The 23,166-nt window shown below is 38.7% G+C and overlaps 1 protein-coding gene across 2 annotated transcripts in view; it reads left to right on the top strand.

Annotated features, from left to right (window-relative positions):
• The window catches only part of SERAC1 (serine active site containing 1), a 39,806-nt gene extending 18,148 nt beyond the window's left edge, over window positions 1-21,658 (top strand). For both annotated transcript variants that reach the window (XM_026454404.2, XM_026454403.1), the window contains 9 exons: window positions 2,772-2,885; window positions 4,991-5,153; window positions 12,176-12,326; window positions 13,596-13,737; window positions 14,923-15,017; window positions 16,454-16,551; window positions 17,738-17,920; window positions 19,423-19,566; window positions 21,522-21,658. In XM_026454404.2, coding sequence (XP_026310189.1) covers window positions 2,772-2,885; window positions 4,991-5,153; window positions 12,176-12,326; window positions 13,596-13,737; window positions 14,923-15,017; window positions 16,454-16,551; window positions 17,738-17,920; window positions 19,423-19,566; window positions 21,522-21,658 — 1,227 coding nt within the window. The remainder of the gene's footprint in view (window positions 1-2,771; window positions 2,886-4,990; window positions 5,154-12,175; window positions 12,327-13,595; window positions 13,738-14,922; window positions 15,018-16,453; window positions 16,552-17,737; window positions 17,921-19,422; window positions 19,567-21,521) is intronic.
• Window positions 21,659-23,166: the final 1,508 nt, after the last annotated feature.

The following is a 23,166-nucleotide window of genomic DNA, read 5'->3' as shown; positions in this document are numbered from 1 at the left end:
CCCTGGGTTAGGCAATCCTCCCACCTCAGCCTCCTGGGTAGCTGGGATAGCAGGTGCACCACCTTGCCTAGCTAATTTTTTGTGGAAATGGGGTTTCACTGTATTGACTAGGCTGGTCTTGAACGCCTGGGCTCAAGCAATCCACTTGCCTCGGCCTCCCAAAGTGCTGGGATTACAGACGTGAGCCACCACCCTCAGCCTGTACCTACTCCTTGTTATTGTTTTCAATATTGTCATTCTCTAGCTTTTTCTATGAATTTCTTTAATCCTTAGGAAATTATTTTTTGTTGCACTCATAGAATTTGATGTTTGGTGTTTCTTAAATCTTTATGAATTTATTTAGTCTTGTCATATCTTAATTCACTATAAAGCAGCAGTAACTATGTACATTTATTTTTTCATTAGGGTTTAGAATATAATCCATACAACCATACTATGAGTTTGTTCCTTTGTATTCATTCCTTTTTGCTTGTACTTCTTACTGCCACAAAATCTGCAAATTCATAAGTAACAAGCTTCGCCAACAATGAGAATGGAATGGGAACTGCATTCTACATCACACTGCCGAAATGGCCAAGACAAATGAAAGTCCTAGATCATTTTTCTTCACCTTCTCCCCTCTCTGTCCTTGGGGAATTTAGAGTAGAAATAGATGAGATGATTCAAGGGTACAAGGTGGGAAAAGGGGTTTGGGGGAGCCAGGATGTGGTGATAAATCTTCAAGAAAAAATTCCTGCCCCGATAAAGTTCACCAATCCACTATTTACCATTATCTCTGCCACAGAAGGATGACTTTTCATGACTTAGCCCCATCTCAATCCTCAGTTTAAATAATGTGACTCTCTGAGATCCAATGCATGTTTAAATGTAAAAAAACAGAATATTATATACGAGAAGAAGGCATGAATAAAAAGTATAGAGTGATCAAAAATTATTTTTAGTTGGTTTACTGAACCATGGACCTTATAAATTAACTAAAAATGCAGAATCTTATGGATTATATTTTCTATAGAAAACACTGGGCTTTATATTAATGTATACATTTTTCAGCCATTACCTTGTAGTTGTCCTCTTTTGCCAGTGGGTGGGCTGTACGCACACAATTATGACCCCTAGCTCCAAAGTGAAGCACTTGCAAAGCACCTACAGCAATGCAGTAATACATCTTCTCTCCATCCCTTCCTCTCTCCTATCCCAACGCGCACACACTCACTCTCTACACGAGTAGTAGCACAGGATACATACACACCGTTCTATACCTTTTTCTCATTTAAGGATTATTGTGGAGATTGGTATATATCAGTGTAAGAAGAGACTCAAAATTTTTAGACTGGCATAGCATTCCATTGTACAACTGTACCATAATTGATTTAACTAACCCCCATTGATGACTATTAGCTGGTTTTCAGTCTTTATTATTGTACAAACAATGCAGCAGTGAGCAAACCTGCATATCTCTCACCTTCCCTATGTGTGAGCATCTCTGTAGGATCAATTATTAAAGGGCATGTGCACTTGTAATCTTGATCGCTGATGCCAGGTTGTCCTTCATAGAAGTGATGCCATTGATACCACTTGCAGCAGGGTGCTGTGCATGCTTGTTTCCCTAGAACCTCGTCTGTCTGATAGATGACAAATGTAGTTTCTCAGTGTCCTTTCAATGTGCATGCCTCTCATGAACAGTGCTGAGTGTTGTTTATATAAATAAATATATAAGCAGATATATAGTTATTTATTATATTTATGTATTTTATATATAGTGAATTATATTTAGAAATATAATGCCCCTAAAATATAAAAATATAAATATAAACATATAATTTGCACATTATATAATATGATATATAGATATAAAAATATATAGTATATTATATATAATATATAGATATAAGAATATATAGTATAATATATAATAAATGTAAATATATACTATATGATATATAAATATATAAATACATATAAATAATATATAATTTACATTTTTATACATTTTAGAGTTATATTTATTTTCCTAACAACTTTATGTTTATGACTGTTGCTTGTGTTTCTATAATAGTGTTGGTATTTTTTGTCACTGACTTGTAGATTATTGCATATTGGTGACATTAATCCTTGATCTGTGATAAGAGTTGAAATTGAAATGTTTTAATTTTGAAAACATTCAATAACAAAATGAAATGTTTTTATTATTTATGTTTTAATATCTGTTAGAATTAGTCAGCACTTCTGTTTTGTAATTTTTGTAACGATTTTTGTTTATCCTTCCATATGAACTTGAATTGAATTTCAACTTGAGAAGAATTAAAAGCTCTGTGATCGTTGTCATTGTGATCTTTCTTTTTAACTTGTCAAATAATGCTTTATATCTTTTGAATTATGTTGATTATTAGACTTTAAGTAGGCTATTAGCCGAATCTGGAAAATAATATACTGTTTTGACCACTGGGGGCTGAAAGAGATGACACTAGAACATCCTGGGCTTTTCTTACTTGTTAAAGAATTGTGAGTTAGTCTTCACACTTTCAAACAAAAGGACACAGAGGAGAGACGAGAGGAGGACACAGAGGTTGCGCTCTTCTCGGAATAATTTGTATGTTTTCTGTTCTGATAACCCACAGTTTCCATAAAATTCCTTTTACGTTTACAACATATTTTGAGACCCTACACATTAGTATTTTCTAATGCCATCTATTAGTTCAGAGATTTTTTTTTTGTCAAAAAGAATATTAGTCACTTTTTTTCAGTAAAAATTTTAATTATTTTAATTTCAGGGTGGTTTATGGTGTTTTGGAGGAAATGGACTTCCTTATGCTGAAAGTTTTGGAGAAGTTCCTTCAGCAACAGTGGAAATGTTCTGTTTAGAAGCTATAGTAAAACATTCTGAGGTAATTTACATTTTCAAAATGTAGTTTACTTTTTATGATTTCATTGAAATAATGATATAAGTTGATTCTTGCAAGGGCAGTAATCATCATTTACTGTAAAAGGAGAAAAGCCCTTCACATATCTTTAAATTTCTGCTTTCCTCCAGTTTTGATTGTTATACTAATCATGATTTAGCACCAATAAATGAGATTCTATTTTGCTAAGTATTTCTAAAAATTTATTTAATTTTAATTGCATAAAAGAAATTAGCCCATCATCTAAATGTGGCATTTGCCTTTGAGTTATGTTGTCTTCTACTGCCTTTCTCAGATATTTTTACATATTATTTTCAGATAATTTCCATTAAAACAACTGACAAGATAAAAGAAAAAAACAGGCCGGGTGCGGTGACTCACGCTTTTAATCCCAGCACTTTGGGAGGCTGAGGCGGGTGGATCACCTGAGGTCAGGAGTTCGAGACCAGCCTGGCCAACATGGTGAAACTCTGTCTCTACTAAAAATACAAAAATTAGCCAGGTGTGGTGGTGTGCGCCTATAATCCCAGCTACTTGGGAGGCTGAGGCAGGAGAATCGCTTGAACCCGGGTGGCAGAGGTTGCAATGAACTGAGATTGTGCCACTGCATTCCAGGCTGGGCAACAGAGCGAGACTCCATCTCAAAAAAATAAAAAAAAACAAGGAAATATTAGATGACTGTACTCTTGAAGTGTGACTGTAGCATATATCAATGATGGTTAAACTCTTTGGTACTGTAGAAACTTTTCTATCATGATGACACTTTAAAGAAGAAAAAGGCAACAAACCTTGTAGTGCTTATAGTGCAGAAACATCACCCAGGAAATGTGTTTAAAAATGCACATTTTTCCACTCACTTGTATCAAGTTTAATGTCATACATTTGGTGTGGAGTCCAGGAATTCGCATTTGTAGCCAGCACCCTGGTGAGGTGAATGCAGGTGATCTGACCCACATCAAGATAAACACCATCCTTGAGATTCTGAACTCTCCAGTTCAGTTTTGGGACACATTAGACATGGCTTAAAAGCCATATGTGGAAAGTTATCTTTACACTAGAAAGTCATCTTTAGTTCTCACCCATGAAATTAGGAACTGACCACAAAGCAGAGGGAATAAGGTGTTGTAGTACAGAAGGGACCTGGGAAAATTTGCTCAAGTGTGATGTCTCCTGAGTTGTTTTTCTGAAGCAATAGCTGCATCTTCAGTAGAAAGGGCAGTGCATGGAATATAATAGTTACCTTTCCAGAAATCTCTCAAATTATTGCAGATCTTACTTGATATACAGTATATTTAAAAGGCATACATTTTAAAGCACTTAAACTATGATATAATTCAACAAAAATCTAGAAAATGAAAATTGCCATATGTACATATAGTGTCATGTCCTTGAGTAAAACTAGTGATGGGAAGAGGCAAGGCTGTGCCCAGAGACATTAGAAAGACTGACTTGTTGGTCAGTTCTCTTCCCTTAATACACATGTTTTCTTTTTGTTTTATCTGTTCTCTCCATTAAAACTTCAATCCCTTTTGACTTTTACCTGATCTTTCTCTTTTAAAAAATTTTCCAACTTCTAAGTTTGAGGCTAGCCCCATAGCTGTGGGCATTGTGTGGAATGGGGTGTGGGACCACAGAGGTCACTGGTTTCGCCCTGTGTGAGTCCTTGTTTGCTGAACGAAATCTCTCTGCTTGCACAGAGGACTATTTCCTGGGAACAGGTGGCAGATTTCTCAAGGTGAGAACTGTTTTAAGGTAATTTCAAGTCAAAGTGTCACTATAAATTGAAACAATTTTGTAATAATGACATTGTCAGGTTACATCCAACCAAGAGCTAAGCAGAATGAGAATAATGATTTTAGTAGTCCTGGTGAGAGATGCCTTCTTGGGACTTTTTCTATGATTTTGAAGCACTTCCCGCTTAGACAGGGATTTACTGATTTAAGCAAGCTGAGACAAGAGCTTTGAGGAGTCTCCCTGCATCCCCACCCTTGAGCAGGAGCTACCTAGCTGTCCCCATGACCAGGCTGTGTCATCTCACGTCATGAATTTGTGCAATGTCTAAGGGAGCTTTCGTTTATTTATTGTGCCAGATATCCACACATTGTGATAAAATCGAAGCAAATGGAGGCCTGCAGCTACTTCAGAGGCTGTACCGACTTCACAAGGACTGCCCTAAAGTACAGAGAAATATAATGCGTATCATTGGAAATATGGCTTTGAATGAACATCTTCATTCTTCTATAGTTCGCTCAGGTAACAGCGTTATATACTGATTGTTTTTTACTTTGTTTTCCCACCTCTACCCCTCATGATATGTTAATTTGTAATAGACAAGGCTCTATTTAGGGTTAGGTATGGGTCCTTAGAACATGTTATTTTGGTACAGGCAAGGAATTGCTTGAGATTGTAGATAATCTGTGCCTAAGATAATCAGTGTTGTAGATGATCATAGGAGAGCAGGTTTGCCAAGATGATTTATCTAATTATTTATGTAATTTTTTTTTTCTTTGAGAGAGAATCTCACTGTGTTGCCAAGGCTAGAGTGCAGTGGTGTGGTCATAGCTCACTACAGCTTTGAACTCCTGGGCTCAAGGGATCCTCCTACCTCAGCCTCCCGAGTAGCTGGGACTACAGGCACGTGCCATGGTGCATGGATAATTTGAAAACCTTTCTACAGAGACGGGGGTCCCACTTTGTTGCCCAGGCTAGTCTCGAACTCCTGGGCTCAAGTGATCCCCCTGCCTTGGCCTCCCATAGTGTTGAGATTTCAGGTGTGAGCCACCTTGCCCGGCCTGTAATTTTTGATGTGATTTGGTTAACCAAGAGGCATAGTCAGACTGAAAAGAGATTCATTTTATGATTAATGATTTTCCCTCTTGCAAGTAATAAACCAGCTGTGGGGAGATACTTTAAGACCAAGCAAATATCCTGCTTTCTATCCTCTGGCAGTTCCTGCCCAATCTAGTCTTCACCTTAATGGTTTTAAAATCATTTTCTAGCTCCAGCACACCCTCTGCATTTCCTTTTCAGCTTTTGGCATTCTACTGGAAGCAAGAGTCCTTCTCTCTCCCTCCTCCCTCCCTCCATATCCTCCCTCCCTTCTATTGACAGGTCCATGAATTCCTGTTTTTAATAGTTTATAATTTATTGCTGTACTTAATAATTTGGTGCCAAATTGTTCCACCTTTGACTAATGGGAGCCCCAGCAAACTGGTCCATGTCCTCTATGATATGCCCACATTATTTTGGGGAGGTATTTCTTATTTCCTAGTATAACAAGATATTTTAGGCTCATTTCTCTGAAGAAACCTCTATCCTTTTAGTGGGAGAATGATTCTTAGAGACCAAGGTCTAAATGATAGGAGTGCATATTGCTCCTGGGGTGTCTGCTTCTTGCCTCTTTCAGTAGAAAGAGCTGGATAATACATACACACATATATATACACACACAGATATACATACAGACACAAATAGGTATAAATGTATATGTACACATATATGTGTGCTGTGGGATGGAGGATATACTTTCAGCACTTACTAATGTAATTATGGATACTGTTTGGTTATGTTGGTCATCTTGCTCTTTGCTTTCTATTTGTCCCTCTTTTTCTTCTTTTTTCTGACTTCTTATATTACTTGAGTGTTTGTTTTTAAATTCAGTTCTTTCTCTTCTTTTGGCTTTTTATATTATGTTTGTGTGTATTTTTTAATGGTTGTATCCTTACAGTCTACTTTGAATTAAGATTATACCATTTCATATGATGTAAGATCCTTACAACCCCATAATTCAGTTCACATCCCCTGCCATTCCTTGTGGTATTGTTGTAATATATTTTACTCTTATTTATAGACTTCACAATATATTATCATTTTTGTTATTATTTTTTGAGACAGGATCTTGCTGTGTTGCTCAGGCTGTCCTCAAACTCCTAGGCTCAAGCAATCCTCCTACCTTAGCCTCATAAGTAGCTGGGACTATATGTTTGGGCCATTGTGCCTGGTTACATTGTTGTTATTTAAGTTTTAATAATTGTTTTAGTTTATTTTGTGCTTCTGTAACCTAAGGCTATATGTTGGAGGCTGGGTAACAGATTTATTGTCTCTCAGTTCTGGAGGCTGGGAAGTTCAAGATCTAGGTTCTGGCCATTGGTGTCTTGTGAGGGCCTCATTGTTTTATCATCACATGGCAGAAGACCGAAGGGGAAGCTAGCCTTCATGATGCATGAAGCCTCTTTTTTTTTTATTTGAAATTTTTTGAATTTAAAATTTTATGTACATAATAGTTGTACATATTTATGGGGATGTACATGTAGTGATGTTCTGATACAAGCATACAATGTGTAATGGTCAAGTCAGGGCAATTGCGATAGCAATCACTTCAAACATGAATTAATTCTGTTAATGTGGGAGGAATACTGATGGCCCAGTCACCTCTTAAAGGCTCACCTCTTCATACTGTCACATTGGCAACACTTGAATTTTGGAGGGGACACATTGAAACCATAGGAACAGTCATGTGACATTTAAAGAATACAAGAAATCAAAAATATTTTTTGTTTGCATATTTATAATCTCCAGTGCTTTCCCTTTTTTCTGTATATATGAATTTACATCTGATAATATTTCTCTTCAGCCTAAAGACTTTCCTTTAGTATTTCTTGTGTATTGGGTCTGCTGGCAACAAATTCTTTCACCTCGTTATTTAAAAATATCTTTACTTTGCCTTTATTTTATGCCCAGGAAAAGATATCTTCCCTGGATATTCTTTGTTGAGTGTGTGTGTGTGTGTGTGTGTGTGTGTGTGTATATATATATATATATTTTTTTTTTTTTTTCCGACATTTCTAAAATGTCATTCCACTCTTTCCTGGAATCCATTGTCTGATGAGAAGTCTCTTTGGATTCCCCCTTTGTTCTCTTATATGTGATATCTTTTTTCTCCAGCTTCTTTGAAGATCTTTCTGTTTGATTTTTGAGTCTGAAATGCCTAGGTGTCATATTTATCCTGCTTGGGGTCTACTGAACTGAGAGAATTAACATATGCATTACCTCATACATATCATTTTTTGTGGTGAGAACATTTAAAATCTATTCTCTCAGCAATTTTCTTTTTCTTTTCTTTTCTTTTTTTTTTTTTGAGACGTAGTCTCACTCTGTCGCCCGGACTGGAGTGCAGTGGCTGGATCTCAGCTCACTGCAAGCTCCGCCTCCCGGGTTTACACCATTCTCCTGCCTCAGCCTCCTGAGTAGCTGGGACTACAGGCGCCCGCCACCTTGCCCGGCTAGTTTTTTTGTATTTTTTAGTAGAGACGGGGTTTCACTGTGTTAGCCAGGATGGTCTCGATCTCCTGACCTTGTGATCCGCCCGTCTTGACCGCCCAAAGTGCTGGGATTACAGGCTTGAGCCACCGCGCCCAGCCGCAGTTTTCAAGAATACAATACATTGTATTGATAGTTTGGTGTTTTTGATCAAATGTGGAAACTTTCCTGCCAGTGTATCATCCAATATTTATTCTTTTGTCCTTTTTTATTCTTATCTTTTTCTGGAACTTCTATTATAGATATTAGATCTCTTTTTTCTGTTCTGCAGGTTACTGAGATTCTATTCATTACGTTTCAGTTTTTTCCTCTGCGCTTTACTTTGGATGATTTCTATTGAGCTATCTATAGATTCGTTGATGAAGTGGAGACTAAGGGATTCAAAGCAGGACAAAGACCTGATCAAATCAGTATCTTGCTGTAGAAAAAAAAAATCACTCTTCTCTGAAACTTGGGTCTACCTCAAGTCTTCAGTCCTCTTATCTCCTGGACAGCCCACTCATCACCTTGGCCTCAATTACATGACCTTCTCATCTTCATTGACTTCCTGCTCTGCTCCTGAGCTGTCTAGTACTCTACTCCTAAGTCGTACATTGAACCTAGTCACTGCCTGAAACCACTTCACCTAAAAATCAGCCCTGAGAATATCCTTGTTTCATTCAAGCTTGGTTTTGCATCTACCCCATAAGGACAGGTTCTCTTCTCTATTGAAATCTTCTATCCACAGACCCCTTTATCCTCTCCCAATCCATCACTCTTTTTTATTCTTTATTTCCTCCCTGAACCCAGCTTATATTCTGTGGTCTGTTATTTCAGAAACATTTTTGCCAGTACCTACAACTCACTTTCCCTTTGATCCTGTTAGCAGTCTCTTGGTTAAGACCTTGATGAAACCTACTGCCTGCTTACTCTGTGGCTGAACATGGAATCATTGCAGATTGGTTGTCAGCATGCCTATGAGATCACAAATTAAAGAACCTTCAGTATTGCTCAGCAATTATATTTCTCCAATCAACATGCCTTAACATTCTTAGCGATGACTATTGTAAACCTTCTCCAAGTTCCTTAAACCTTCCACATATTCTTTCCTCTCAGAGGATGACTTCTCCCCCTACTTTACTGAGACAATTGAAGCCTTAAAAGGAATTTTCTCACTAACAAAAATCAACCCTGTTGTTCCCTTTTCGTGATAATAGGAAGAGAGACACCTCTTTTATAAGGCCTCCAGCCGTGTTTGGGCCTGTCTCCTTTCACAGTCTCAGGAATGTATACTTTTTTCTGGTCTCATGGTCAGCTGCTGCCTCGTAGCTGGACCCTCTGATCACATACATTGGAGGAAGATGTGAAAAACATTATCTGCATCCCCTATAACATCCTCTCCTCCTTGTTATAGCTAAACTCCTAAAAGAGTTACCTACATATACCTTCTTTTTGCTCAGCCTTCATTACTTCTCAATACTCCAATTTGAATTCTGCTACCTTGCCCTGTGTTTTTTTTCTCTTTAGGCGTCCTGTGTCTTTCCCTGTTTTTATATATTTTGTATCAATCTTAGTATCAGATCTGCAGATTTTTGCCTTCAGATTTACAAAAGTTGGAAGCAATCTAAATGTCTGCCAATAGGAATGAATAGTGGTTAAACAATGGCGTACTCAAATGACGTTAATACTGTAGTTCAAAGGAATGAAGTTGATATGTATAGAGAGCTCTTCAAGACATATTGCTGAAGTACAGTCACAGAACAGTAGTATGATTCCATTTAGGTTTCAAAAAGTGCATATAGAGCTACATTTTTTTTTTTCTTTTTCTTTGAAACAGAGTCTCACTGTGTTGCCCAGGCTGGAGTGCAGTGGCGCTATCTTGGCTCACTGCAACCTCCTCCTCTCGGGTTCAAGTGATTCTCATGCCTCAGCCTTCTGAGTCGCTGGGATTACAGGTGCCCACCACCACACCCGGCTACTTTTGTAATTTTAGTAGAAATGGGGTTTCACATGTTGGCCAGGCTAGTCTTGAACTCCTGACCTCAAGTGATCCGCCTGCCTCAGCCTCCCAAAGTGTTGGGATTACAGGCATGAAACACCACACCCAGCCCATTATATATGTTTAAATTATAGATATACGACTATATTTTTCAAAAGAGTGTCCACCAAACTTCTACCTGAGAATGTAAATGGAGTTGGGAAATTATGAAAGTACTAAAGCAAGACTTTCATCATTAGATGCTACTTTTAGTTATTTCATTATTTTTTACAGTTGACATGTACAGACATGCATTTCTTAATAGTGGAGAAACATTCTGAGGAATGTGTCATTAGGTAGTTTTGTTACCGTGCAAACATCACAGAGTGTACTTACACAAACCTGGATGGTAGTGCCTACTCCACACCTAGGCTGTATGGGACAGCCTATTGCTCCTAGGCTCCAAACCTGTACAGCATGTTACTGTACTGAACACTGTAGACAGTTGTAACACAATGGGAAATATTTGAGTATCTAAACATAGAAAAGGCACAGCAAAAATACTGTACTACAATCTTACGGGATCACCATCGTATATGTGATTCTTTGTTGACTGAAACATTATTATGTGGTGCATGAGTGCATTCAGATGTTATGTAATTTTAAAATGCTCAATGTTAAAGAAAGACGTAGGTTTTCCAAAGGGCATTTGATATTTTTCAAAGGTGGAGGTATCTTGGACATTGCAAACATATTTTGTCAACTGAAAAAAGCCAGAGATGGCTTGTGCCATGCTTTTTCTTGTGACTTCATTAAAAAGAAAGCCATATTTTCATATATGCCAATAACATACTTGTCTATCTTTATAGATAGAATTTTTAAATATTCTTATTTTATTATTTTAAAATCTTTAACAGATTTTGAAGAGGAATCTTCTGATGTTATAAATTTGAATATTGTTAAGTACTGAGTCTGAAGCTTCTTTTAGGTTATTAAATGCTGGCTTCCCATCATCACAGTGACTCAACACTTTTGTCTTAAAGAGTGGGAGAAGGGCATGGGGACAGCTGTCGGGTATTGAGTGCCTGCTGGGCCTAGGCCCATGGTTTTCACATACATTAGTTTATTAAAACCTTCCTCTAGCTCAGTTGCTAAATAACTTGACTGAGGTTCCAGAGTAAGTAAACAGGGAGCAGAAATGTGAGTCCAAGTCTAACTTCAAGGTCCATGTTCTGCTTTGTTTTAAATTAAATAAATTATATAAATAAACAGATTTTCACTGTACTTCAGAAAATAGATATAGCAAAAAAAAGCTAAACATACCTTTTTTTACAGAGCCCTCTTCCACCCTACCTCTCTCCTAAGAGGTAATGACTTTATAAGTTTGGTGTATAGATCTTTTTGTGTTTGTGTGTGTGTGTGTGCACATATACTTTTATACATATTTATGTATATAAAGTTTTAAAAACAAAAACATTAAGAAAAAGAAATCATAGTATTATCCATGCATTTTCTGTTTGCCTCCCTTTAAAAAATGTTTTTTCCTTCCTGATCTCCAGATTCTACAAGAGTTTTGTGTGTCAAATTCATTATTAAGAAATAATTTCCTCATTTGTATGAAAGGGTATTACTGACTGCTGGTCAGGATGAAATAACTAGTATTAAGTTTCATAATTCTTGTTAAAAGCAAAACATCATGGTATTTTGTTCACTTTTGTGAACACCTCTATAATTGCTAGTAGTGTTAGGTTCTCTATGTAAGAAAATGGCTCTTGAACCCCTCTTTCCTTCTTTGAGGTCCCTTAAGGGGCATGTGGATGATATTGTGCCACAGGTCTCAGAGGATCACAGGGGAGAATGGGGTTGGAGTGGTCGGACTTCTCTGCCAAGGACAGACACGCGAGGTTTGCCTTTCTCCCATCACATTCAGTTTGAAACTTCTCTCTACGGTCTGCGATGGATTCACATCAGTATTTAGGATACGTGTACTTTTCACCAGGCTGGGTGTCCATCATGGCAGAAGCAATGAAATCTGACCGCATTATGGAGGCCTCACATGCTGCCAGAATCCTGGCAAATCTAGATCGAGAAACTGTGCAAGAAAAATATCAGGATGGCGTGTATGTGCTGCATCCCCAGTATCGAACAAGGTAAGGAAGCAGAAGAGAGTCGCTTTGTCCCCTTTGGGAATGTGAAGGCTAGAGGCCTCAAATTTGTATCTTATTTCTGCATAATTCAGATAAGTTAAATACCTTATAAGTCAAATATCTTATTTACTAAAATAATTTATCTATTGTAACCTCAGAAGAATTGGAGGTTGTCATGAAAACACATGAACTAGCTAAATTGTCGTGGTTATTTTACAAAGGGCTTCCCTTCAGGTAGATTGAATTCACCTTTGATAATGCGTCACACTTAAACTTTGTAATACATATCTCCTTTGGTTCAAGGAATTTTCACTTAGATCCGAGTTAATAACTGATTTGGATTGTAGAAGTCAGCTGACCAGGAAGGAGACAAGACATTGTCTTATGTGGCAACCAAATTAGCCTGGGCTTAGAACTCAAGGGACTGGAGAAAGTTTATACTTAGTTATAAAAGGATGCATTGGAAGGAATAAGTTGTAATCAGTTTGACTCATGCCCTTTTTTAAGGTTACTTGTGGTCATTATATCTAGTTCTATAATTGCTAAGACAATAAATATAGAAGGGACCACACTGAAAAAATAACATATTTCTTGGTTTTCTTAGGGCGCTTTACAAAAAAATACCTCAGAAAATAGCAAAAACTTCCTTTAAATTAAAAAATGAATTACCTGGTTAATTACAATTTGTAAATAAAATATTATGGTAATGTATTTTATATGTGCATTGCATAATTGTATGTGTACTGTAAATAGCTTGCAACTAACATACTATCTACAGTTTTTAATGGGTCATATGCAAAGAGTGAATGTTACTTTGAAATCTCATTTTATAAGTGTTAGTTTCCTTAACACATTTTCGAAAATCTCTTTTATACATACTGACTTTGAAACTGTTATTAGCACGTTCTTCTTTAATTTCTTAAATACTTTTATTGATTTGTAGAATATTCTCAATTGGAAGTCTTTAGAGGGTAATCTGACTATGACATCTGTCAGTTGATTGATTGCTAAGCTCATTACAATCGATTGTGGTTGGTCTGCCTGATTAGAAGAGTCTCCATTTTTAGAGAACAGTGAACATGCTTCATGTATGTCTATGCCAAAGCTCCTTCTAGGGTTTCTCAGCAAACCTGTGCTTATAAAGCTTGCTTGAATTCAGTTTTATGTCACATAAACCTGCTAAAGCACCATCCACAGAGAATGCTGTGTAGATTCTTACCAAAGCAGTAATGCATTTATTCTACTTCTTTTTAAAACTCTCTCCCCTATTAGTCAGCCCATTAAAGCAGATGTCCTTTTTATTCATGGCCTTATGGGAGCAGCATTCAAAACATGGCGCCAGCAGGACAGTGAGCAGGCTGTAACTGAAAAGCCTATGGAGGATGAAGACAGATACACAACGTGTTGGCCCAAGGTAAGGGAGTCACTGACTCTGGCCCTGGTTGCTGGGGTCCTGATTGTGACTTGCTTGTTTTTCTCTTTGTACTGGGATTTTTTTTTCCATGCAGTTCTTCTTTACCTTAGGGAGATTTGTAGTATGTTATGACAACAACTGGGCTTGTCACCCTATCTTGTATAATTTCCCTTTGGGGTGCAGTATATGACTCTAAAAACATTCTATTAAGTAAAAAATAGGGGTAAGAGCCAGTAATAGTTCACTTTTGTTGTAATATAAAGATAACATAACCATACTTATATTTATAATAGGTACCTAATTCTATGATCTTAATAATTATAAAAATAGAAAGTCTTTGAAGAATTATACTTTGCATTTCTTTCTTTTTCTTTTTTCCTTTTCTTTTTGAGATAGGGGTCTCACTTTGTCACCCAGGCTGGAGTGCAGTGGTGCGATCTTAGTGCACTGCAACCTCCACCTCCCAGGCTCAAATAGTCGTCCCCTCAGCCTCCTGAGTAGCTGGGACCACAGGCACATGCCACTATGCCTGGCTCATTTATACTTTACATTTCCTTGATATTATTTCTCCCAAAGAACCTTAATTCTGGAATGAATTCATTGAATGGAATTTATCTAAAGCTCAGTTAAAAGTGATGCTGCATATATGTGTGAATAGTTTCTAGGGCATTGTTCCATTACTACTTATTGTCCTTCATAAAGGCTTATCAAGTAGAAGAATGCTTTGCACTTTCCGGTGGCACTAAAGCATAGAGATGATGATAGACCTAGGGTACACAGAGATAGAACTGTGACCATTATTATTAGTGTCTCTGAATTCTCAGATCCAAAATCTGTCAGACTATGCCATCTGTCCTGAGACATAGCATTCTACTAAATTCTTTCAAAAAGCCAATTTGATCTAGACTTTAAAACAGGCCTTGCTTTTGGCTGTAGCGGGTTAAAATTGAAAATACTCTCTTGAAACCTTCATTGGCCTTATGCTATAAATACTGGTACCACTTCAAGACCAGAGACATAAAAAGATAAAATGCTGGAATTGTTTTTACAGTACCTTCAAACTTTATTCCAGTGCTATCTTTAGGTGTATTGCAATAGGCCTTTAGTTGTAAATTTCATTTACTAGGCAGTAATTGCAGTGGTGGAGATTCATATTTGTTCTCACATATGTTTTGTTTTACTTAGACATGGTTAGCAAAAGACTGTCCTGCTCTCCGAATTATATCTGTGGAGTATGACACCACCCTCAGCGACTGGAGAGCAAGGTGCCCTATGGAAAGGTAACAGAGGCGACTTTTAGACCAGGAGGACAGGGAAGAATTCAGGCCGCAAGTTTAGGTCCTCTTGGATGGGAAGTGATTTTAATTTTTTGATGCCACAGACAGGATTTTCTTATGAAAAACAAACCTAATCTTTTTTCTCTTCCTTCTAGAAGGAGTTTGCTCTCAATAAGCAGTGGAATAGGAGAAGGCTTAGATATATCATCAGTGGTGGGCTCCTAACATGGTTTATTTACAACTGTTCTAATAGTTAAGGATCATGGATTCTCTAGCAAAGTCTCCTTTTCTATGAGAAGTAAAAGTGATGTTTTTTGTTCTTGTGTCCACAATCATACTGGCTAAAGGAAGCAAAGAGAAAGATGCTGCGAAACATCAGCTGCTATATCCCTTGTATGTCGTCTGTGCCAGTTGAACACATGGGAAGGAGTGCTCGATTTCAGTTACTGGATGAGAGTAGCCAGATCCTACCTTTGGTTTGCTGTGCAGTCTTAGACCAGTCAGTTAACTTGTCTGGGAAGCTTTGTCTACAGATTGAGAGAGTTGGTCTAAATCAGTGTTATCAAATTGCTTTCTGAATGAACCTCCTGTAGGTGCCCAGGAAGGGTATCAAGGTGAGCAGGCAAGACCCCAGGTCTCCCTCCCCATTTCATCCAGAGGAGCTCTGGAGAACCTTTATTTTGAAGAAAGGTGTCTACAGATAAACAGTTTGAAACTACCAGACTAGATAGTTTTGAAGTTCCTCTTTAGTTTAAAAATTACTTATTTCAAATTCTGATTCTAATAGCATCCTGTTTATGCTAGTTATAAAATCATGCATTGGAAGGAATACATTCTAATGAACTTGACTCATTCTAGTGTTTCTAAATAGCATCCTAGTATTTCTAAAGAATAAACCAAAATTATGAAAGCTTAATATTTTTGCAGCCTAACTACCAGTAGAGAGACCAGTCTTTGGTGATACTTTCATTGTCAGGCCTTGAATGAGAAAGGACATATCCTAAGTGTTGAGGGGGCAGTTGCAGGGAGACTCAAGTTTGACCTGAAAAAATTGCCTGACACAATGCTCCAACAATGTTCATGTAGTAAATGAGTGGCCTGTTCTGGGCTTAGATATTCCTAATTATGCCAATGTTAATAAGTTACAATAGAGAATGAACAATTTCAGGAATTGAGCAGAGAGATCCCAGGCGTGGTGGCTCATGCCTATTATCCTAGTGCTTTGGGAGGCTGAGGTGGGAGGATTGCTTGAGGCCATGAGTTCAAGAAGAGAGAATAGGGGTATTTTATATTAAGCAGAGAGAAGGGGGGTATTTCTAACTCTAAAGGTAGTATATAGCGTTGGTCCTGTAGACAAAAGTTCTTAACTCTAAAAATTAGACAGCAAATTGAGGGGATCGATAGCCTCGTGTCATGCCTGCTGTTTTTGTTTTGTTCAGAAAGTCCATTGCATTCAGAAGCAAAGAACTTCTTAGGAAGCTCAGAGCTGCTGGTGTTGGGGATAGGCCGGTGGTTTGGATATCACATAGCATGGGAGGTAAGTGTGGCTTCAACTTTGTGAAGTGGCCATTGTGATGTTATTTTCAGCCACTGTGGCCAACCTAAAGTTACTGTGTCTTTCCGTTTTACTTAATAGCGGCTCCCTTGCCCCCCGCTAAATTAATCCGTGTAGCTATGGCTAGGACTTTTAAAATTACTACTCTTCTTCCATGCTGTTCCTTTGTCTAGAAAGGGGCAGTCTGTTCCAAACCATCTAAGAGGGATATGGGTTTGACAGTGTAGTGCTTTCACATAGCAGTAATGAATAAACATGAGAAGCAGCCCATTTCATATACACCCACCTCGTCAACTGGGGGGCTCCAGGGTGCCCCTTTATTCTTTCTGCTCCCCCTCACCATTGCGGAATCTATGGTCGCTTTAGTGCCCACAGTCCCAAACCCTGGGTTCCTGCTCACACCAGGCTCAGAGCTGCTGAGGTGCAGGTATGATCAAGTGTCTGTTCTTGGGGTCCTAGTGGTTGCTTATGGAACTACCTCCCCTGCTTGCGACTCCCCGAGTCCAGTTTGAAATTTTCACCACCCACCTTGCAGAAGGCCTTTCTGCAGCCCGTGGCCTAGTTTATCTGATGAAGCACTCGGGATTGCCTCTGAGGTGGGGCTTTTTGCTAAGACAAAGGTGGGTGTAGCCCTTTGTGTCCTTAAAGACCCACTGTCATCATCTTTGAGATCTTTGTGTTTCATTATGGGTTCCAAAGCCAGGGCAGGGAGATGGAGGAAAAGGTGCCTCCAGGGGAACAGTTGCCATGAAAGCTGTGTTCTCCATGGGGGACTCTGTGCTGTGGAATAATAGCACCGTCCTGACAGTGTGGTCATCAGTGGGCTGCCAGAGACCAGCCACACCACACTCACGACCTGAGGGAGCTCCCAGCTGGGCATACCTCATGTTTCTGCCGTGGGACAGTAGATCCTGTCAGACGAGGATCTGCCCTACAAATGAGTTTCTAGACTCTTACCTGTTTGTAGGCTTGCACTGTAAGGATCAGGAGTATTATTAAATGTTTTAAGGCCTTATTTCTTATACCACTGTACGGAGAATTGTTTAAACCATTTTTTAAAAGAAAGCATCTCTTTTTATGTATTTCTTGTTTGGCCTTTTCTTTTTTTACAGTAACAGAGGGAAGGAAAATAGCTTATGCATTGTTTTTCTTCCTTGTCTGTGGCTAGGTCTTCTCGTCAAAAAGATGCTGTTGGAAGCCTCTAAGAAGCCAGAAATGAGTGCTGTTATCAACAATACCAGAGGAATAATTTTTTATAGTGTCCCTCATCATGGATCACATTTGGCTGAATACTCTGTTAATGTTCGCTATCTTCTCTTTCCCTCTTTGGAAGTCAAAGAACTCAGCAAGGGTAATACTTTCTGTTATAAAGGAAATTGGGGTTATATTAACATCACTTATACAGAGAAGAAGAAAAAGTTTCTTCCCTGAATATATTATCTCATTTCATAATTTGTATATAATTGTGTTTAGACTATTCATGGACATTTTGTGTTGGACTTGATTTTTCTTTGATAACTTCTCATTTTTTTTTCTTTTCTTTTTTTTTTGAGATGGAGTCTTGCTCTGTCACTCAGGCTGGAGTGCAGTGGCAAGATCTCGGCTAACTGCAAGCTCTGCCTCCCGGGTTCACGCCATTCTCCTGCCTCAGCCTCCCGAGTAGCTGGGACTACAGGCGCCCGCCACCAAGCCCGGCTAATTTTTAAAATATTTTTAGTAGAGATGGGGTTTCACCATGTTAGCCAGGATGGCCTCGACCTCCTGACCTCGTGATCCACCCACCTCGGCCTCCCAAAGTGCTGGGATTACAGGCGTGAGCCATCGCACCCAGCCTCATTTTGTTCTTAAGCCATTATTTACTCAGGCATTGCAATAATTTTAATATTATCTTAAATACTTATCATTAGAAAAATCACATAATGTTTTGCTTTTAAGTATTATTCCAAATTACCAATAAATGGCTTTTTTCCCCATGAGTGGAGAATCGTCAACTGTTAAAATGTAAATGAAACTTTGAGATTGTGAGCATTAATTTTAAAGTACTCTATTTGGTTTAATTAATAAGCAGTTTTCTCTCTGGAACACCTGTTAATCAGAATTTCGACTCCCTGGCTCGAGCCTAAATATACCAGGTGTCTTTTTGCTCCTATTTTCTCTTTGTTCTACTTTATGGAGAATCTCTTGATTTCTTCGAAACCTTCTGTTGGACTTTCCTTTCATGGAGTCAGATTTTGTTTTCCACACGCGCCTTCTTTCCTGTGCCCTGGTGGTTCTGCACTCATGGCCTCTTCTTGTTTTGTGGCTTATCTTTTCAAATAATTCTAAAGATCCTAAGTAGAAGCTTTGTGAGTTCCCTTCTATTCCTCATCTAGCTGTTTTTTTCTGTGGCCAGCTTTTCTGTTTGCTTATTTGATCCATCTCTTTTAGGTCATAGGCCTATCTGGTGCCTCTTGGTTGCTCTTTTATATGTGAGGGTGAGGGATGGAAAGGGACAGGCACTCTGTCATTGTAGACAGGCTTTGCTGATGCGAGGCTGGGCTTTGGGGTGGGTGTAGCGGTACCATCATCACTGGAGGACCCCTGCGGTCCCACACACCAGATTGCCCTGGGAACTGCTTCCTGCCCCCAGTAATGTGATAAAACCTCTCCTGCTGCTGACTGTCCTGTCAGTTCTTGGTTTTAGCTTTTTCCTTGAATCTTAATGACTTCTTGGCAGGGGAGAAAATAAACATTTACTCAAGCCACTGTCTTGAATCAGAATTCTAATTTCCTCTCTAAATTTGAAAGATTAATGCATTTTATTATGAATTGGATAAACAACTTGTCACAGTCTTGTTCTGTATAATTTTACAGATTCTCCTGCACTTAAAACACTGCAAGATGACTTTCTGGAGTTTGCTAAAGACAAAAACTTCCAGGTGCTGAATTTTGTGGAAACACTACCAACCTACATTGGCAGCATGATTAAGCTCCATGTGGTGCCTGTGGAATCAGCAGGTATTCACTCTTTTGAAACTTGTTGGCTGTTAGATGCTTAATTGTACCTAGCATTTACTTGTAAATAGCAATTTTTTATATCCAGGTTCTCAGTTTTAGGAGATAGTTTATGAAGATCTAGATTTGAATTCTTTTATTCTTTTCAGCAATAGATTAAAATTTCTCTGTAAACATATAACCTGGGCATTACCTCTCCCTGCCCTTTATATGACTGATTAGATGAGAAGGGTTAATTGGCTAACTCTAAGTTAGGTATCAACAGTGAACTCTATTGCAGTAAAGAAAGAAACAAAGCTCTTCTATCAGCTAGATCGAAAGAGGTATTTATTTAATAGACTTATATTTACATGCAGAACCCTTAAGAAAATCAGCTAAAAGTATGGAAGCTTTCATAAATAGAAGATCCATGGGGAATAGTAAAGCTCCAGAAATATTCCAATGGGAAAAACTAGTGTTGAAATACAATCTCTTCATGATCCTGGGGTTGAGGGAAATGGCCAATGCCGGCTCTCTAGTGTCATATAATGTATTACAGATTCTTTGAGGGAGGAGCCCAGATCTTAACTGTTTTCATAGACTCCTCTATTACTCCGTACATAGTAGATACCCCGTACATTTCACCACCTGAATTGCTTTTGCCTCACCTGGCCACGTCTTCAGCTTGCCTGTTATCTCTGGGAACCCCTTTCTTACCGCCTCTGAGGCTGGCTTACATGCTGTTCTGGTGGTGACCAGCCACACTGTGGGTCCTTCAAGCTAGGGACAGCATGCATCTGGAATGCTTGCCAGATGGTTCTTTTGTCTACATAATGAGTTTTGTCCTAACTTCATTATATGCTATCTAAATAAAATGAAAAATGTCATACTTTGTAGTAGAACTGAAAAATTTTACCTTGAAGTAACATGCTATAGGGTAAGGAGTTACTGTTTAGTAGTTGAAGAACTGGAAGAGTTCCAAAGAACAGCTGCCAGATGTTTTTAAAAAGGACTTTGGAAGCTTGAAGCAACAGCCAAGTTTTTTGTTTTTGTTTTTAAGAGACAGGGTCTCACTTTGTCATCCAGGCTGGAGTTCAGTGGTACGATCATAGCTCACTGCAGCCTCAAACTCCTGGGCTCAAGCGATCCTCCCACTTCAGCCTCCTGAGTAGCTGGGACCACAGGCGCACACCACCACACCTGTCTAATTTTTAAATTTTGTGTATAGATGGGGTCTTGCTGTGTTGCCCAGGCTGGTCTCAAATTCCTGACCTCAAGCAGTCCTCCTGCGTTGGCCTCCCAAAGTGCTGGGATTACTGGTGTGAGCCACTGTGCTTGGCCCAAAAGGAAACTTAATATCATGGACCAGCTGCTTGGAGTGGCATAGCCTTGTCCTAATTCTGTCACCAAGAGGCTCTTCTTCCTTTATAACTACCACCTGCATTCCTCACCTAGGTGGCCTCACTAGTACCTCTTATCACTTCCGTGTAGGGGGACTTTGCTAGACTGAAATATCTCAAGCACTAAATCATTTTTACCCTGAAAGTGATCATTGCGGTTTAGGTATAGAATGGATCCCATGTGAAACATTCCCATTCATTTCACCAGGACAAAGGAGCTTACTAGGAAGTTTATAACAGAAACTCTGAAGTAAGTTAGTAATAACCTGCAGGTGTAAGAAGGTTTTGAAGATGCTAGTGCTCAGTCTCTGCTTGCTCTGAAATAAGGAAGTAGGCCAGAACACATACAAAAAGTTTACGGAAAGCATAAAATTATGGTTATGCTGACTGAGAATCCAGTCCTGCATGTTTCATCAAATGTAGTTTAGCTACAATCAAACTTCAGGTTCCTTTATCTTTTAAGAGTCCCTTGTCACAACCAAAGCAATATCTGGAACTATCCATTTGGCCCCTTTCAGTATTGTTAAGGGGAAAGCTTATATTTTTACTTAGGTTTATTGACTTTTTTGTTTTCTTCAGATTTAGGCATTGGAGATCTAATTCCTGTGGATGTTAACCATTTGAACATTTGTAAGCCAAAGAAAAAGGATGCTTTTTTGTACCAGCGTACTTTACAATTCATCCGTGAAACTTTAGCCAAAGACCTTGAAAACTAACAGTTGTCCTCTTCCAATTTTCATATGTGAATTCAGTGCAAGAAACTTGGTGTTCTGTTTCTCCTTTTAAGCCCTAAGCAATCATGTAAACATAGTGATCATAGCGTCAACATGGTCTGGCGTGTGTTGCAGACTACAGAACATTGTTCTCCCTTCAAGCGCTGTAAAGCATCAACCCGGCAGTGGCAGGCACAGAAGGAAAGGCTGGATTGGGCTCCTTTGGCGTAAAGAAGTCCCTGTGTGCTGCTTTATGGTTTGCGGTGTTGGGTCTGGTGACTGGAGCAAAGCTGCTGTGAGACTGTGACTTCCCCGGCGCATGCAGGAGGGGCACAGCAGGTTCTGAGGGGAGAGCTACCACTAACTCAACTTACCATAAAAATGCCATTAAGAGAGTACCTCAAATGGAGAGAAGAATGAACTAGAACATTAAAGACTCTTTTACTTCTGGGTATTGATTTGCTGTACATTTTAAAAATGTGTCAGTTTTTTAAAGTTTGAGTTTTTAGCTTTCAGTTCTACCTTTTATCTGACACATTATTACTGGTGTTAACTTCGTTAGACCTATTGTCATGTCTGGGTCAGTTCCTTGTATCTATTTTCATATTGCTGAGAACAAATCTTTTTCTTTTTTAGAAAAATTCTAGTTTATAATAATTCTTTCCAGACTGTAGTTGCCTATGCTTGGAATTGGTCCTAGATAAGGATAAAGTAGCTAATCCATTATTGATCACAGTATGAAATAAAACTATTCTAAGCCATTAAATGAATTAGCAATTCTTAGTATCAAGATTCTCAGATTCTCTTTAACTAAAGTAAACCTTTCTTCCCTGCTCATTTGGAAGTGGTATTAATTGACCTCTATAGCATGCAAGAAGTAGGAAATCATGTTTTTTTCTTTAGAGTAAAGCATTATTGAGATAATATACATACCATAAGATTCACCCTATTAAATTTTACAATTCTTTTTTGTTGTTGTTTAGAGACAGGGTCTCACTCTGTTGCCCAAGCTGGAGTGCAGTGGTATGATCATGGCTCACTGTAACCTCAAACTCCTGGGCTCAAGAGATCCTTTTGCTTCAGCCTCTCAAGCAGCTAGGACTCCAGGTGCATGCCACCATACCTGGCTAATTAAAAAACAAAACAATACTTTTTTTATAGAGACAGGGTTTCACTGTGTTGCCCAGGTCTCAAACTCCTGGTCTCAAGCCACCCTCCTGCCTTGGCCTCTCGTGATTATAGGCCAGAGCCACTGTTCCCAGCCTCAGTTCATTGGTTTTTAGTATATAGTTCGCTGAGTTGTGCACCATCATTGCTATCTAATTTCAGGATGTTTCATCATCATCCCCAAAAGAACACCATGCCCATGAGCAGTCAGTTCCCACCTCTGCTTTCCCCAGTCTGCGGTAAACGCTAATCTCTTTTCTGTTTCTATGGATTTAGGGAATTTATGTAACTGGAATTGTACAATATGTGGCCCTCTCTGCCTTTCTTCTATTAGCATGTTTTCA

The sequence above is a fragment of the Piliocolobus tephrosceles genome, chromosome 5 (genome assembly GCF_002776525.5).
Source record: "Piliocolobus tephrosceles isolate RC106 chromosome 5, ASM277652v3, whole genome shotgun sequence".
Lineage (NCBI taxonomy): Eukaryota > Metazoa > Chordata > Mammalia > Primates > Cercopithecidae > Piliocolobus > Piliocolobus tephrosceles.
The sequence above is the reverse complement of the archived record's forward strand: the minus strand, read 5'-3'. Positions and strand labels throughout refer to the sequence as shown.